The following is a 15697-nucleotide window of genomic DNA, read 5'->3' as shown; positions in this document are numbered from 1 at the left end:
ACCAAACTCTTGGTGATAGGGGTTTGGTCAACCCCGGCACCGGCCCTGGGCGGCGGGGCATGCCGCACGCCCAAGGCTTCAAGGCTTGTGCCACGTGCCGCAGGCCCATGCCAGTGAGCGACCCGCACGAGTCGTGTCTCCGTTGCCTGGGGGAAGCTCACCAGAAGGAGCGCTGTAAGATTTGTAAGGCTTTCAAGCCCAGGACTCAAAAAGAGAGAGACTTTCGCCTGAAACAGCTCCTCATGGAGATGGCGTTACAGCCCTCCGCTCCCACGGCACCGTCGGCTTCGGTGCGAAGTGCCCCGGCATCGGTCCGCGACCCAACGCAAGCGGTGCAGACTAAACCTGCGGTGCCGCCTCGGCGAGATCACGCCCGGCACCGGTCTGCTTCGCCGGCCAAGCCCAAGAGCCAGCCCAAGGCCCAGGGTCGCTCCCCGCACAAGAAGGCGGCACCTACGAAGACCGCTAGTGCGCCCAAGGCCGTGCCGGCCCCGGCACAGGTCCCGGTACCAGTGGCTCCGGCGCCAAAAGGCCCGTCGAGCCCCGGGACAAGCGCGTCGAGTGAGGAGGAGGGGCTGGGGGAACTGTTGGAACAGCCCTCCACCCCGGACACATTTGAGGCGGCGAAGGACCTCATTGAATTGTCCTCCGTCAGCACACTCCGCGCCAAAGACATTCCGCCGAGACTGCCTTCCAAGGGCAAACCGGCGATGATGCGCCCATCGCGGTCGCCATCTCGGCACCGCTCCCGGCGCCGGTCCCGGTCGAGCTCCGCCTCGGTGGACTCCCGGCTTCCCGCCGCGCAACGGGCCTCCACGCAGACGGGCCCCGGTGCGAGCGAGGCACCGTCCCAGCAACCCGGCCCGAGCAGGCACCGGGGCGCTTCGACGGTGAGGACCCCAAGACCGTCCTCCCGCAGCCGTTCCCGGTCCCGCGGTCAACGGTACCGTTCCAGATCCAGATCTGTACGGCGCTACTCACGGTCTCGGTCCCGACGGCACCGCTCCCCGACACCGGATCGGCACCGCTCCACGGCACCGCCGTGGCCCTCCAGGTCACCGTCGCTTGCGTCGGAAGAGAGCTCGGGGCTGTCGAGATACGATCGCAGAGGGCATACCGCTACACGGCACGAGGCCTCTTGGCAACCGCACTGGAGCCATCCGGGACAGTGGCCGTTCTGGACCCCGTGGGCCTATCACCAGCAAGGCCCGCCATCTAGAACTTCGAGGTCGGGCCCTTCGGGGGACCGGTCCCGCTCCCCACGGTGCCGTCCCACCTCCCGTGCGGAGGCTACGGTCTCCAGACCGCCTGAGGCCGAGAGGGCGGACTCGGCACTGAGCCAGGCACCGGCCGTGACCCAGGGCAGGGGACGCACCCCGGAGGGTCAGCCCGCTGAGGAGGACTTACAGGAGGATGAGGACGCTCAAAAAGCCATGACCTCCTCCTCCTCACCAGATGAAGCCGTGGCGGGCACAACAGTGTCCGGCCCTCCCCCAATTGACCACCGGGCACACCAGGACCTGCTCCGCCGGGTGGCCCTCAACTTGGGGTTGCAGGCGGAGGAGACGGTCGAGCAGGAGGACCCCATGATAGACATTCTCAGCCCGGAGGGTCCCTCCAGGATTGCTCTTCCATTGATAAGGACCGTACAGTCGAACTATAAGACTGTGTGGCAGACGCCAGCCTCCTCTGCGCCGACCGCACGGGGCGTCGAGAGGAAGTACTTTGCCCCATCCAGGGGGTTTGACTTCCTCTTCTCCCATCCGGCCCCATGTTCGCTGGTAGTTTCGGCGGTCAACGAAAAGGAGCGGCATGGCCAGCAGGCCCCGGCCCCCAAGGCCAAGGAGGCGAAACGATTAGACTTCTTCGGCAGGAAGGTCTACTCGTCGGGAGGCCTCCAGTTGCGGATCGCGAACCAGCAGGCGATCCTCAACAGGCATAACTTTAACTCCTGGGCGTCGGTGTCCAAATTCAAGGAGGCCCTACCTCAGGGGTCGCAGCCCGAGTTTGCGGCCATTGTGGATGAGGGAAAGGCGGTGGCCAAGACTTCATTACAGGCCTCGCTCGACTCGGCCGATGCGGCCGCCAGGACTATCGCGTCCGGCGTGGTGATGAGACGCTCAGCGTGGTTGCAAGCGTCTGGTCTTCCTCCAGAGGTGCAAAACACCCTCCAAGACCTTCCGTTTGAAGGGACGGGGTTGTTTTCGGAGCAGACTGATGCCAGGCTCCATGGCCTCAAAGATTCGCGGGCTACCCTCAAGTCCTTGGGGATGCATACCCCCGTGACGCAGAGGAAACCCTTTAAGCCACAGCCTCCACAGAGGCAATACCAGCCTCGCCCTCGACACGAGCCTTACCATAGGCGGGGCAGAGACAATAGGCGAAGGCGCAACAATACGCCTAACCAGGGTCAAGGCCAGGGCAATAACAACGGCAAGCCGCAGCCGGGCAATAAACAAGGATTTTGAAGACGCGATCGAGGACAGCGTACCAATCTCTTCCCCGGATCCTCCCCTGTGTTTCAGGGACCGTCTATCCCGTTTTTTCCGTGCCTGGTCCCATATAACATCAGACCGTTGGGTCCGCCGCACGGTAGAGTCAGGATATGCCCTCCAGTTTTCCTCACCCCCCCCCTCCCACCCACCCCCCCTGTCCCTCTTCAGGGACCCCTCTCACGAGCAACTCCTTATGCAGGAGGTACGGACCCTCCTCGCTGTAGGGGCGGTGGAAGAGGTTCCTCCAGACCTCAGAGGAAAAGGGTTCTATTCCAGATACTTCCTCATTCCCAAGGCAAAAGGGGGCCTCCGTCCTATCCTGGACCTTCGCAAGCTGAACAAGTACTTGCAAAAACCACGTTTCCGTATGGTCTCCCTCGGTACCATCATTCCTTCCCTGGATCCGGGGGATTGGTACGCTGCCCTCGATATGAAAGACGCGTACTTTCACATCGCTATCCGCCCGGCTCACCGGCGGTTCCTGCGCTTCACTATCCAGCAACGCCATTTTCAGTTTGCGGTTTTGCCCTTCGGCCTCGCAACGGCCCCACGTGTCTTCACGAAATGCATGTCCGTGGTGGCGGCCTTCCTTTGGAAGCGACGGATGCGCGTCTACCCATACCTAGACGACTGGCTCCTAGCGGGCCGGTCAGAGGCAGAGGTTCACGCCCACGTGACTTTGGCGCTACAAGTGTTCCGCGATCTCGGGCTGTTGGTCAATGTGCCCAAGTCCTCACTAGTCCCCACACAGAGACTGGAATTCATAGGGGCAGTCCTGGACTCGGTGGCGGCGAGGGCGAGCCTTCCCGTATCGCGTTTCCGGGCAATCCAGGAGGCCGTGACCTCCATCCAGAGATTCCCCACGACCACGGCCAGACGTTGCTTACAGCTCTTGGGGCACATGGCGGCATGCACCCACGTGGTTGGACACGCCCGCCTCCGGCTCCGGCCTCTGCAGCTGTGGTTGGCCCAAGTATATCGCCCCAACAGCGACCCATTAGACATGGTTGTCACGATCCCGGCTCGGGTCTCGGACGCCCTCTGTTGGTGGCTCGACCAACAGCAGGTCTGTGCGGGGGTCCCGTTCGCCGCCCCACAACCAGTTCTGACGTTGGTGACAGACGCGTCGGACCTGGGTTGGGGGGCGCACCTAGGGGACCTACGCACTCAGGGCTTGTGGTCCAGGGAGGAACAGTCGCTTCACATCAACCTGAAGGAGCTGAGGGCGGTTCGCCTCGCCTGCCAGACCTTTCACGCCACCATAAGAGGGCACGGCGTGTCAGTTCTGACGGACAACATTACCGCTATGTTCTACATAAACAAGCAGGGCGGGTCCCGGTCCCCTCCCCTCTGTCGCGAGGCGCTCCTCCTCTGGGACTTCTGTATAGCCCATTCAGTACACCTCCGGGCTGCATATCTCCCCGGGGTCCAGAACGGATTGGCGGACCGCCTCAGCCGGTCCTATCTCACGCACGAGTGGAGGCTGAGGCGGGACATCCTCCGTTCAATCTTGCTGAGGTGGGGGTTTCCCCAGGTGGATCTGTTTGCCACCATGGAAAACAGCCAGTGCCCACAGTTTTGCTCCTTCCAGAACCGCAGTCCGGGTTCTCTGGCGGACGCCTTTACAATCCCGTGGGGAGGGAGCCTGCGATATGCCTTCCCCCCGTTCCCACTCATCCACAGGGTCCTTCTAAAGACCCGCAGGGACAGGGCGAAGGTCATTCTCATCGCCCCGGCGTGGCCTCGCCAACACTGGTTCACAACTCTCTTAGAGTTATCCGTGGCCTCTCCGATAACCCTCCCCCTCTATCACGACCTCATAACACAGGATCGAGGTCGCCTACTTCACCCGAACCTGCCATCGCTGCATCTCACGGCATGGCTGCTCTCTAGCTAAATGAGGCGGAGCACAGATGCTCCCGGGAGGTCCAGCAGATCCTCCTGGGTAGTAGGAAACCCTCCACACGGGCAGCCTACTTGGCCAAGTGGAAGCGCTTCTCCCTCTGGTGCGAGTCTCAGCGCGCACAGCCCTTGCGGGCCTCGATACCGGTGATCCTGGATTACGTACTGAGCCTTAGGCGCCAGGGCCTGGCCCCCACCTCTATTAAGGTGCATCTAGCCGCCATATCGGCGTTCCACCCGGGGGAATTGGGGCTGTCCGTGTTTTCCAACCCCACGGTGGCCCGATTCCTCAAGGGGCTGGATAGGATGTTCCCCTACACTCGCCCACCTATACCCCCGTGGGACCTCAACCTGGTCCTCACTAAACTCATGGGGCCCCCCTTTGAACCCCTAGACTCTTGCTCCCTCATGCACCTTTCATGGAAGGTCGCATTCCTCGTGGCTGTCACCTCGGCTAGGAGGGTGTCGGAGCTGAGGGCCCTCACCTCGGAACCTCCTTATACTGTTTTTTATAAGGATAAGGTGCAACTTAGGCCCCACCCCAAGTTCCTCCCTAAGGTGGTCACGAGTGTTCACATGGGGCAGGACATCTGTTTGCCGGTGTTCTTCCCCAAGCCCCATACGGACCCTCGCCATCGTAGCCTGCATACCCTCGATGTGCAGCGGGCGTTGGCTTTCTATCTAGACCGTACCAGGCCTTTCCGCAAATCAACTCAGCTATTCGTGGCCGTTGCGGAACGGATGAAGGGCCAGCCTATTTCGACGCAACGCCTGTCGGCGTGGATCGTGCTTTGCATACGCACGTGCTACGAGCTCGCCAACGTGCCTGCACCTTCGATCCGGGCTCACTCTACTAGGGCCCAAGCGTCCTCGACGGCCTTCTTGGCGCAGGTCCCGCTTCAGGAGATCTGCAAGGCAGCCACCTGGTCGTCGGTTCATACCTTCACAGCCCACTACGCGATCCACCATCAGACCAGAGATGACGCGATGGTCGGCAGGGCGGTGCTTCAATCTGTTATTCCTTGACTCCTACCCTCCTCCAATGGTAAGCTTGTGAGTCACCTAATGTGGAATGGACGTGAACAAGCACTCGAAGAAGAAAAGACCGTTACAGAAGGTAAGTAACTGTTGTTCTTCGAGATGTGTTGTTCACGTCCATTACACTTCCCACCCTCCTTCCCCTCTGTCGGAGTCACCGGCAAGAAGGAACTGAGGGAGGGTCGGGCCAGCAGGGGTATATATACGCTGGGGCGGGGCGCCGCTCTGGCGGGAAGGGAGACCCTGCGGGCCCGACGGGAGCCGCTGAGGGAAAAAGTTTCCGACGTTCGTGCACGCGGCGCGCGTACACCTAATGTGTAATGGACGTGAACAACACATCTCGAAGAACAACAGTTACAGAAGGTAAGTAACAGTCTTTTCTCCCTGCTTGTTTCCCAGGCTTCTTGCATTTGTGTATTGACACTTAAGATAACTCGCTGATCGTCCCGCTTTCTTAGTATGAGACAGGAGTCCTCCCCTCTCGGGCTCTCCTGCTCTTGCTTCCTCCCGGTATCCCATTTCCCCACTTACCTCAGGGCTTTGCCCTCCTTCCCCTGGTGAACCTAGTTTAAAGCCCTCTTCACTAGGTTAGCCAGCCTGCTTGCGAAGATGTTCTTCCTTCTCTTCGTTAGGTTGAGCCCATCTCTGCCTAGCACTCCTCCTCCTTGGAACACCATCCCATGGTCAAAGAATCCAAAGCCTTCTCTCCGACACCACCTGTGTAGCCATTCGTTGACTTCCACAATTTGACGGTCTCTACCCGGGCCTTTTCCTTGCACAGGGAGGATGGACGAGAACACCACTTGCGCCTCACATTCCTTTATCCTTCTTCCCAGAGCCACATAGTCTGCAGTGATCTGCTCAAGGTCATTCTTGGCAGTATCATTGGTGCCAACATGGAGAAGTAGGAAGGGGTAGCGATCCGAGGGCTTGATGAGTCTCAGCAGTCTCTCCGTCACATCGTGAATCCTAGCTCCTGGCAAGCAGCAGACCTCTCGGTTTTCCTGGTCAGGGCAGCAGATAGATGACTCAGTCCCTCTGAGGAGGGAGTCCACAACCACCACCACCCGCCTCTTTCTCTTCGGAGTGGTGGTCATGGAACCCCCATCCCTAGGACAGTGCATCTCATACTTTCCAATCGGAGGAGTCTCCTTCTGCTCCCTTCCCTCAGATGTATCATCTAGTCCACTCTCTGCATTAGTACCTATGGAGAGAACATGAAAACGGTTGCTCACCTGTATCTGCATTGCTGGTATATGGATGCTCCTCTTTCTTCTTCTGGAGGTCATATGCTGCCAACAGGGAGGCGGTACTACATATGCTGGATGTTAGGAGACCCCCTAGCATTTTATTTAGCCAGGACTAAAGACTTTAGGAAGTCTCCTAAACTCTTCCTTTAATTTGCAGAAAGATTCAAGTGTTCTGCAATATCAACTCAAAGACTCTCCAAATGGGTCTCTAGTTGCATTAACCACTTTTACAATGCGTATAACCTGTAGCACTCCACAAGATGTGTTTATACCTTGGCTGCGTGTTTTAAAGATGTCCCCATCTCAGAAATCTGCAGGGCAGCAACCTGGGCCTCTGGCCATGCTTTCGTGGAATATTATGCGATTACTCAAGACTTCGGCTCTGAAGAACTATCATCAATAACAGAAGCCCCAGCACTCAGGGCCAGCTTTAGCAAGTGCGGGGCCTGATTCGTGGGGTGGCACTTAGATTGCCGGTTGGGGGAGGGGGGATCGCGGGACTTGCCGTGCTCCGGCCGGCGCTCTGGCCGGGAGAGCAGACCCGCGGGGCTTGCTGCGCTCCGGCCTGGGCTGCGGGGCTGTCGTGCTCCGGCCTGGGCTGCGGGGCTGTCGTGCTCCGGCTGGGAGAGCGGGGCTGGCCGCGCTCCGGCCGGAGCTCTGGCCGGGAGAGCGGGGCCGCGGGGCTGGCCGCGCTCCGGCCGGAGCTCCGGCCGGGAGAGCGGGGCCGCGGGGCTGCTCTAGCCAGGGGAGCGGGGCCCCCGAAGACGACCTGCCAGCGCTCCATGGGGGATACTGCTGTGAAGTCACCTACAATGGAGTACCCATAGGGACTCTACTCAAAGAAGAAGAGGAAGTTACTCAACTTGTGGAGTAATGATGGTTCTTTGAGATGTGTCGCTCTGTGGATACTCCACAACCCGCCCTTCTCCCCTTTACTTCTGCGTTCTCAAGAAGGGGCTCTTCTCTTTGAGTAGAGAAGGAATTGAGGGTGGTTCGCCGGCACAGTGCTATGTAGCCTTGAGGCGGGCCTACCAGACATTGCTACCAAAATTCTCTGATTAGGGGTGCAGATACACCAACAGTGGTGCACCGATAGGGTGACACATCCCAAAGTACCATCTTTTCTGCACAAGGTGAGTAACTCTCTCTTGTTTTGTAGTGTAGCATAATGCAAACTTTTTCTCAGAAATAAACATAAGGAAGCAGTAATGTTTGAAAGGAGATTCATGGCTAGCTTCTACCAGGCAAACCACGCTGGAGATGGCAGTGCATATAAAACAATGAGTGGCAATTGTAAGATCAGTGTGATCACTAGTGATAATAACCAGAGTATTCTCTCCTACTTGGCTTTTCCTCATCTGTGCATATGAGGCATTTAAGTCCACTTGGAGCTTGTTAGTTCTGATAGACCTTGACAGATGTTTATGGTAACCTAAGAGTGAAATGTGGCGATAGAATTGCTATGAAAATAAATATTGGATTTTTATTATGAATAAAATAGGATAAAAAAGCAAGAATGACATATCACAATACACATTAATCCTGAACATGCTACAAAATAGCTCTAATATAACTAAAGGAATTTTCAGGACAGAAATGCCAATCACTTAAGGCAAGATTTAGCTTTGAAATCTCACCAGGCTGGAGATAGAATTGTCATTTCAAGGCTGAATTTACTAGTAATAACTTACTACATACAGTGTAAGGTGCTTTGTTTTTCATGGAGGCTACTGAAAATAAAGTCTGTCAATATTTTTTAAATATGACAGTAAGATAAGAATTTTTAGGGGAAAAAGAGGATCTTTTGTTTGCGGGATAATTTTATCTCCTTCCCTGAACTAGTTTAAATCATTTGATTTGCATTGACCTCTTCTAAAAGGTGCATTCCCTCTTTGACTAAAACTAACGTGACTGCTGGAAAATGGAGCCCCATTAACCATACAGCATCACTTCCCAAATATCTGTCACCTGACACGAATCCTTACGCCTCATTCCTAACTGTTCTTACTTGTCCAAACAGTGTGATATTTTATTTGAACATGCAATATCTTATTAACAGAAAGAAAGGGTTCATGTGAAAACTGATATTAAATAAACCCACTGATTTATATTTATTCTAGCAACTCCATGCTTCAAAAACTATTTTAAAAAATTGATGTGGTAAATAATTCCCTATTTAACTCTTATATTCTGCCACTTTCCATATATGGTGTGAAATTTTGCTCTCAGGCCAATGCACCCAGTTGACTTAAATGGAGTTTTACTGATGTAAATGAGTACAAAAGTTTGCCTAGTGAGATTTAAGTGTTGTTGTTTTTTTCCCACTGCTTCCAACATTTGTTTAATGTGAACTGATTCTGTACCATGGTGCTATTTTCCAGAATTTATACAGGCTTATGTAATGGTCTCCTAGAACCCATACGAAGCAGGAGAAATGTTTCAATTCAATAATGATTCAAAGGGACTCTACATATTAAGATCTTAACTCAGAAAAGTGCAGACTAACCATTAAAAAGTGACCATAAAAATAGACTGTCTTTTTATAACATTATTTCTGTGTAATTTTTATTTTCTAATAAAATATTTATTTTTAAATTGTTGATTCATATTTGTGGTATCATAGTTTGTAGTCTTATTTGCAATATAACACTGATCTACAAATCGTATGTTGTTTAAAAATATTGTATATGTAACTTGTGTGTTTTCCTAACTTTTCTAAATAATTTTGTCATTAGCATCTCCACAGAATGATGAAAAGTAGATGTTTGTAGCTGTAAAATACTGAATAGATGTGATTATTTTGTGCTCTCCCAATAAAAAGTAGCTGTAGCAGAACAGAATGTATTTTGAAGAAGTTAGCTATATTCAGAAACATTTTAGTACACAGCCCTGCTTTCATGTACTGCAATAGGTTGACAGGACTTACAAAACTTGGATCATATTAGAAATATCTGTTCAGAATATTATGCCCCGTGGTATGTACTATGTTTAAAAAAAAAAAGTGGGGTGGAATTTGGGAGTGCTTTCCAACTGTTTTTTGCAGGGTTTCATCCTTACTAAATCAAAAATATTCTTAAAGCAGATCTCTTTTGTGAAAGGGATAAACTTCTAACAAATTCACAACAACTTTGGAGGATAGAAATAGTGCAATATACAATAATCTCCACAGTGAATTTATTGAAGAAATTGTAATAGTTTTAAAACTGATTAAAAATTTGATGCGTGTGTATCTTTAAATTCATTGCCCTCTGAGGGAGAAAGGTTGGTTTTGTGGTTAAAGCACTGGAGAGAGATTCAGGAGATCTCTGTTCATTTCCCAGTTCTTGCACACATTCCTGTGCAACCTTGGGCAAATCAAATAATTCTCCTCCTCCCAGGAGAGTTGATTATAAATTAATTGTCTGTGAGGTGCATACATACTACTGTGATGGGGGCCATGTAAGTACCCAGATCATTTGCTGCTCTTCAAATGATCTGTAAACAGGGACAGATTTCTGTTCTTAAGTATATGTAAGATACTTACCTTTTTATTCAATGTATTTTCTTTGTAGCATCTAGAAAGCCAGTGACTAGTAGTTGTCTTATTAAAATGTCAAGGAACAGAAGAAACTCAGATGAGGAAACATAGTCTAGTGCAGCGGTTCTCAACCTATTTACCATTGTGGGCCACGTATGCAACTCTCTGTGTTATGTGGGCCGCATCCACACAATATATATACTACCTGTATGGCCCTTAGGATGTCACATGGGCTGCAGCTGTGTGCTGATTAGGCCGCAAGTGGCCCGCGGGTTGAGAACCACGGGTCTAGTGTTAAAAACACAGGACTAGGCTTCAGAAAAACTAACTTTGATTTCTGGCTGTGCCACAGAATTGCTGGTACACCTTGGCCAAATCACTTAGCTATTCTGTGTCTTTCTCCATTGGTGAAATGGGGATGCTAATACTCACCTATGGTGTCTCTCAAGGGTATTAGTGGTTGTTTTGTTTGTGAAATGTTCTGAGATGCTCTGATGAAAAACACTGCAGTATTGCAAAGTATTTATGTATGTATGTATTCTGTCTTGTCAGCTGATATGTCTAACATTGATGCCTTAAGACCTGTCCTTTTCTGTATTTATATGTTAGTTCTAAGTGGTATTCTGCAGGACTGTAACCTACAGTTAGACTGTTGTACAGATTTGGTAGAAGTGTCTTTACATTTCCTCTTTAGCTTCATACAGCATTGAGTCATGAATGCCATATAATGTTATGAAATTATACCCAAATGAAATAGAAGCTTTACTACTTGGTTGTAAGCATGCACTGACCAAGGCTTTCCTCACAGGAAATTTCATTTGAGAACATTGTCTTGGTCCCAGATAAGAGGCTATCACTTCCCTACTTCTCCTGTTCAGTGGGTCAGGAAAGGATCAGGCAGGGAACAGATTTCACTTCTCCCCGTCTCATCTTCATGGGGGACAGGGGTGCTGAGGAGGGACAAAAGGGAGAACTGGGCGAACATGTCATGTGGAAGCAGCAGAAGGTGATGTACCACTGAGGGATTGAACCTGCTTGTGGGGACAGGGTATCTCACATAGGAGAATGCATGCAAAAGGTTGTCTAACAGAGAGAATTGCACTGTGGGGTGGCGGTAGAGGCAGCATCCAATGGAAAAGAGCATATGGGATGGTGGCTGGATATCTCAGAAAAGAGAGCTAGGTGTCTCAGAGGGGTTGTATGGTGTCAGTGGGGTCTGAGTCACCTTCAAAGGAGCGGGAGAACAGAATAAGGAGACAGAAGAATGTGTCTTGGAGTAAGAGTGTTTGTCCGTTCGAGGGTATGAAAAAGGTGCTTCTTGAAGTGAAAATGGGAATGTCATCCTAGTGACTGCTCTCTCCCCGCCTTTCCTGTAGACCCTGTGCGCTCGCTGTCCGCGAATCCCGTGTGCTCATTACCTGCTGCTTCTTCGAGTGATAGTCCCTATTGTATTCCACTGAGGGTTTATGCATGCTCACCATGCATCCGGAGCCAGAGATTTTTCAAGTAGTAGTGTCCATTGGTCTGCACTTGCACCCTTGGCTTGCCTCATCCTTTCGTCTGAGGTGATAAAAGATGGGCTGGACTGATCACTTCTCCAGTTCCTTCTCACCGCTGCATGATCCGGGTCAGAACCATTAGGCCATGTCTACACTTACAAGCTTACAGTGGCACACCTGTACCAATACACCTGTCCCGCTATAAGAGCACTCGTGTAGCCGTGTTATGCCGACGGGAGAAAGCTCTCCCGTCGACATAATAAAAACAGCTCAACGAGCGGTGGTAGCTGTGTTGGCGGGAGAGCATCTCCCGCCAACAGCACAATGCACCCGAGTGCTTATGCTAGCAAAACTTATGTTGTTCAGAGGTGTGTTTTCTTTCACACCCCTGAGTGACAAAAGTTTTGCTGACATAAGTGCTAGTGTAGACTTGTCCTATGTGTTCTCTTCATGTGACACACTTAAAAAATCTACAATTGCACGTAGTTAGTTTTACAGTTTTTACCATTTTTATTGTTTTTGTTGTAGTTTTTAATAGTTTGATAGTTTTAGGAGTAGGGTTGGGGAAGTATCTGAGGCACTCCTCACCTCTCGCTCCAGCAGCATACACACTTCCACTAGCTCTGACAGTGCAGCCGATGGAACTGAGTTTTCGTCTTTGGAGGACTCGGATGAGGGTCAGGGACCGTCCATCCCTTCCCACCACTATGAGTACCAATGGAGGCCTTCCACATCATGGCAGTATCCTCAACTCCAGCAGCCACAGAGCCACTGGAGCCCTTCTCAGTACCTTCCGGAACCATCATGCTGGCCCTATGGGGCTCCTGGCCCCTATACCCTCCATTGGAACCTGCCTGTTCCATTAGGAAGGCTTCACCTATTTCACTGTCTCGGGCCCCTTTGAGCTCGGAACCAGTAAAGGGAGATGAGCCACTCAGTCCAGCTCGGACGGTATTGCTGGAACAGTTGAGATTCCTGTTGTCCTCTCCTGATGCAGCAGTGGCTTCAGCATCCCCCCATCTTCTGATGACTACTGCCAGTTCCAGGATCTCTTGCATAGAGTGGCGGGTGAGCTTCACATTCCTCTGGAGGAGATCAGACACTGAGCATAAGCTGCTGGATATACTTCACTCATCAGAGCCAACCAGAGTTGCTCTTCCATTCAACAATGCCATTCTCGAGCCATATACTGGCCATATGTACACTTACCCCAAAGGGGGCAGAAAAAAAGATATTATTTACTAGCCAAGGGGTCTAAATTTCTGTTCTCACACCCACTTCCCAATTCACTTGTGGTGAAGGCAGCGACAGAACAGGCAAGGCAACAGCATCCATGCTCCACCCATCTGACAGGAAGGGCAAGTGACTGGACCTTTTAGGCCGCAAAGTCTTCTCTTCAGCCAGCTTTCAATTCAGGATTTTGAATTATCAGGCATTACTTGCCAAATATGATTTTCTGAATTAGAGCAAATTGGAGTACTTTGTCAAGAAACTGCCACAACAGGACTGGGCCTGCTTTCAGGCAATAATTGAGGAGGGGATGCTCGTAGCAAAGACCTCGCTCCAATCAGCAGCAGATGTGGCAGATACTTAATTATGCTCAGTGACCACTGGCATCGTCATGAGGAGGGAGTCGTGGCTCCATTCCTCTGGTTTTCCCAGGGAGGTACAAAACATCATAGAAGACTTCCCTTTTGATGAATCCCATCTTTTCAAAAAGAAAATGGACAATTCCCTCCATACCCTTAAGGATTCGAGAACTACACTCTGTTCCTTGGGTATTGCACACCAGCGCCAAACGTAAGTTCTACTACCCACAGTCTGCACAGCGTTACAGAACTTCTCAGTTTTTCCATCAACGGCCTTACGAATCACCAAGAAAGCATCAGAAGAAAACCACAGTCAGGCAAAGAGAGTAGATGCTATTGTCTAATTGATGAGTTCAGTGGTTCCATAAGGGGAAATAAGGGTTGTTGTTTCTAAGGTAAATTCTCTTTTCATATGCAAAATTTATAATGTTATAAACCACAGTAAAACAGTAGCATTTACAAGTAATACAAAAGTTATCCACCTTTTGTTATTTACGCACCATTAACCTTTTTCTCCAGATCATTGAGACTGAAAATATGATGGACCGAATTGTGAATGGCTTGTCTGAGTCTAGTATCAAGGTGCGGCTATCTGCAGTCAGGTATGAGCTTTCCTGGTCTAAATAAAATAATTTTCAAAGTGTGTAACTCTGCTTTCTTTTTGGTCCTTCATTTGCTAGAAATCGTGGTATACGTCAAACACTAAAACTAACCTAAAGCAGTTTCTAGTCTCCAAAAATTCATCAAAGATAGTAGTAAAATATTGCTTGGTGTTGTATTAATTATCACCAAATTCCTAGCTATATCTGTATGGAAAGAAACAATGAAAGCATTTCACAGACCTCATTTCATTTTTCTTTGTAGATGTTTGCACAGTTTGTCCCGGTCTGTGCAGCAGCTACGGACAAGTTTCCAGGATCATGCCGTATGGAAACCCTTAATGAAGGTGAGTCGAAAAATAGCAAGAATCATACACTTGGAAGTGGATGTGATCTGTTCATCAGTTACAATGTCTTTTTGTAGAATCTTAATAGGTATCACCTTGACATCTGATATGTGTGATCTTCTCTGGAGGCTTACAAATCAGCAAAAGCCCAGTAACAGCAAACAATGTCGTTGCCTGCACTTTCTCTTTTGAAATGTAACACAATCTATTACAAAATAAGACAGGCACTGAGAGCCAGATTGCCCCTAGCCCCCTTACTCAGGAACATAGGAAAGGGCTCCCCTCTGCTCCCCTGCTCAGCCTATAACCGGCAACTGAGGTTGAGGCTGCAGCCGTGGGGAGAGGATATTGATCCTACATTCCACCTGCTTTACTTTCCCAGGGAGCAGGATGAAGAGGCAGGGCCATGATGTGGGTAGAGCATTCCTCTTCAGCCTAATGCAAAATCTCTCTGTGTTCCTCTTGGGACAGTGCAGTGCACTGCTGCCTGTGGCACAACCCCCAAGTCTAGCCCCAGAAGCACCAGCCCCATGGAGGAGAGGGGAAGCATGGCTTATGATTTTAAAATCAGGCTGCCTAAACGTAAACTAGAAGGAAAAATAGTGCGTATTGCATTGTCATATGCAATGCAGTTTATTGAATGACTTGAGTGGTTGTGAAGAATGGGTTGTAGTGAATTAGTGAAAAAGGATAGAGGAAGACTAATTGTACTGTATATACTGCTCTATCTATGGGGAAATGGCAGCTTCTGGAGGAGAGAATGTGCAAACCAACCAGAAACAGTGAGCAAGGCTAAGAGATTTTGTTCCTGTGATTTGCCTAGTTAATCATAGAACAAAAGAGCAGATGTGCTGGTACAGGTGAGAGAGAGAATGAGGAAGCTGTCAGGCACTCTGTGCATCCTGTTTCTGCAGTTCCCCGTTTGCCCTCAAGTATGCAGGGTGACTAAGCTTATTGCATAGAATCTAATGTTGTTATACTGAATAGCTGACATCTGCATGAAAACCTGTTCAGTGCACAGCTTTGGTCAAAAAAGCAAATAAGATATTATGTTACCTGAAGAAACAGATAGAGTACAGCACCTAGCACAATGGGGTCCTTGCCCATGACTAGCACTCTTAGGCGCTTCTGTAATACTACTAATAAATAATGTGACAAAGTTCCTCCTCTATCTTGGTGGATTTTCTTGCCTCAGAGATTCACCATGTGGGTTGGGGAACAGCCCAGAGACCTTCCCCTCTGGAAGAACCCACAGTCCAGGTCAATTGGGAGGTTTGGGGGGAACCCGGGCCCGCCCTCTACTCCAGGTTCCAGCCCAGGGCCCTGTGGACTGCAGCTGTCTATAGTGCCTCCTGTAACAGCTGCATGACAGCTACAACTCCCTGGGCTACTTCCCCATGGCCTCCTCCAAACACCTTCCTTATTCTCACCACAGGACCTTCCTTCTGGTGTCTGATAACG

General features: G+C 50.7%; 1 protein-coding gene across 3 annotated transcripts in view; it reads left to right on the top strand.

Moving 5' to 3' along the window:
* The window catches only part of ARMC8 (armadillo repeat containing 8), a 208208-nt gene that overhangs the window by 141108 nt on the left and 51403 nt on the right, over positions 1 to 15697 (top strand). For all 3 annotated transcript variants that reach the window (XM_065410557.1, XM_065410556.1, XM_065410555.1), the window contains 2 exons: positions 13810 to 13892; positions 14155 to 14236. In XM_065410557.1, the coding sequence (XP_065266629.1) occupies positions 13810 to 13892; positions 14155 to 14236 (165 nt within the window). The remainder of the gene's footprint in view (positions 1 to 13809; positions 13893 to 14154; positions 14237 to 15697) is intronic.

This window comes from Emys orbicularis, chromosome 9, assembly GCF_028017835.1.
Source record: "Emys orbicularis isolate rEmyOrb1 chromosome 9, rEmyOrb1.hap1, whole genome shotgun sequence".
In the NCBI taxonomy this organism is placed as follows: Eukaryota; Metazoa; Chordata; order Testudines; family Emydidae; genus Emys; species Emys orbicularis.
This window is presented reverse-complemented; position numbering and strand designations above follow the sequence as displayed.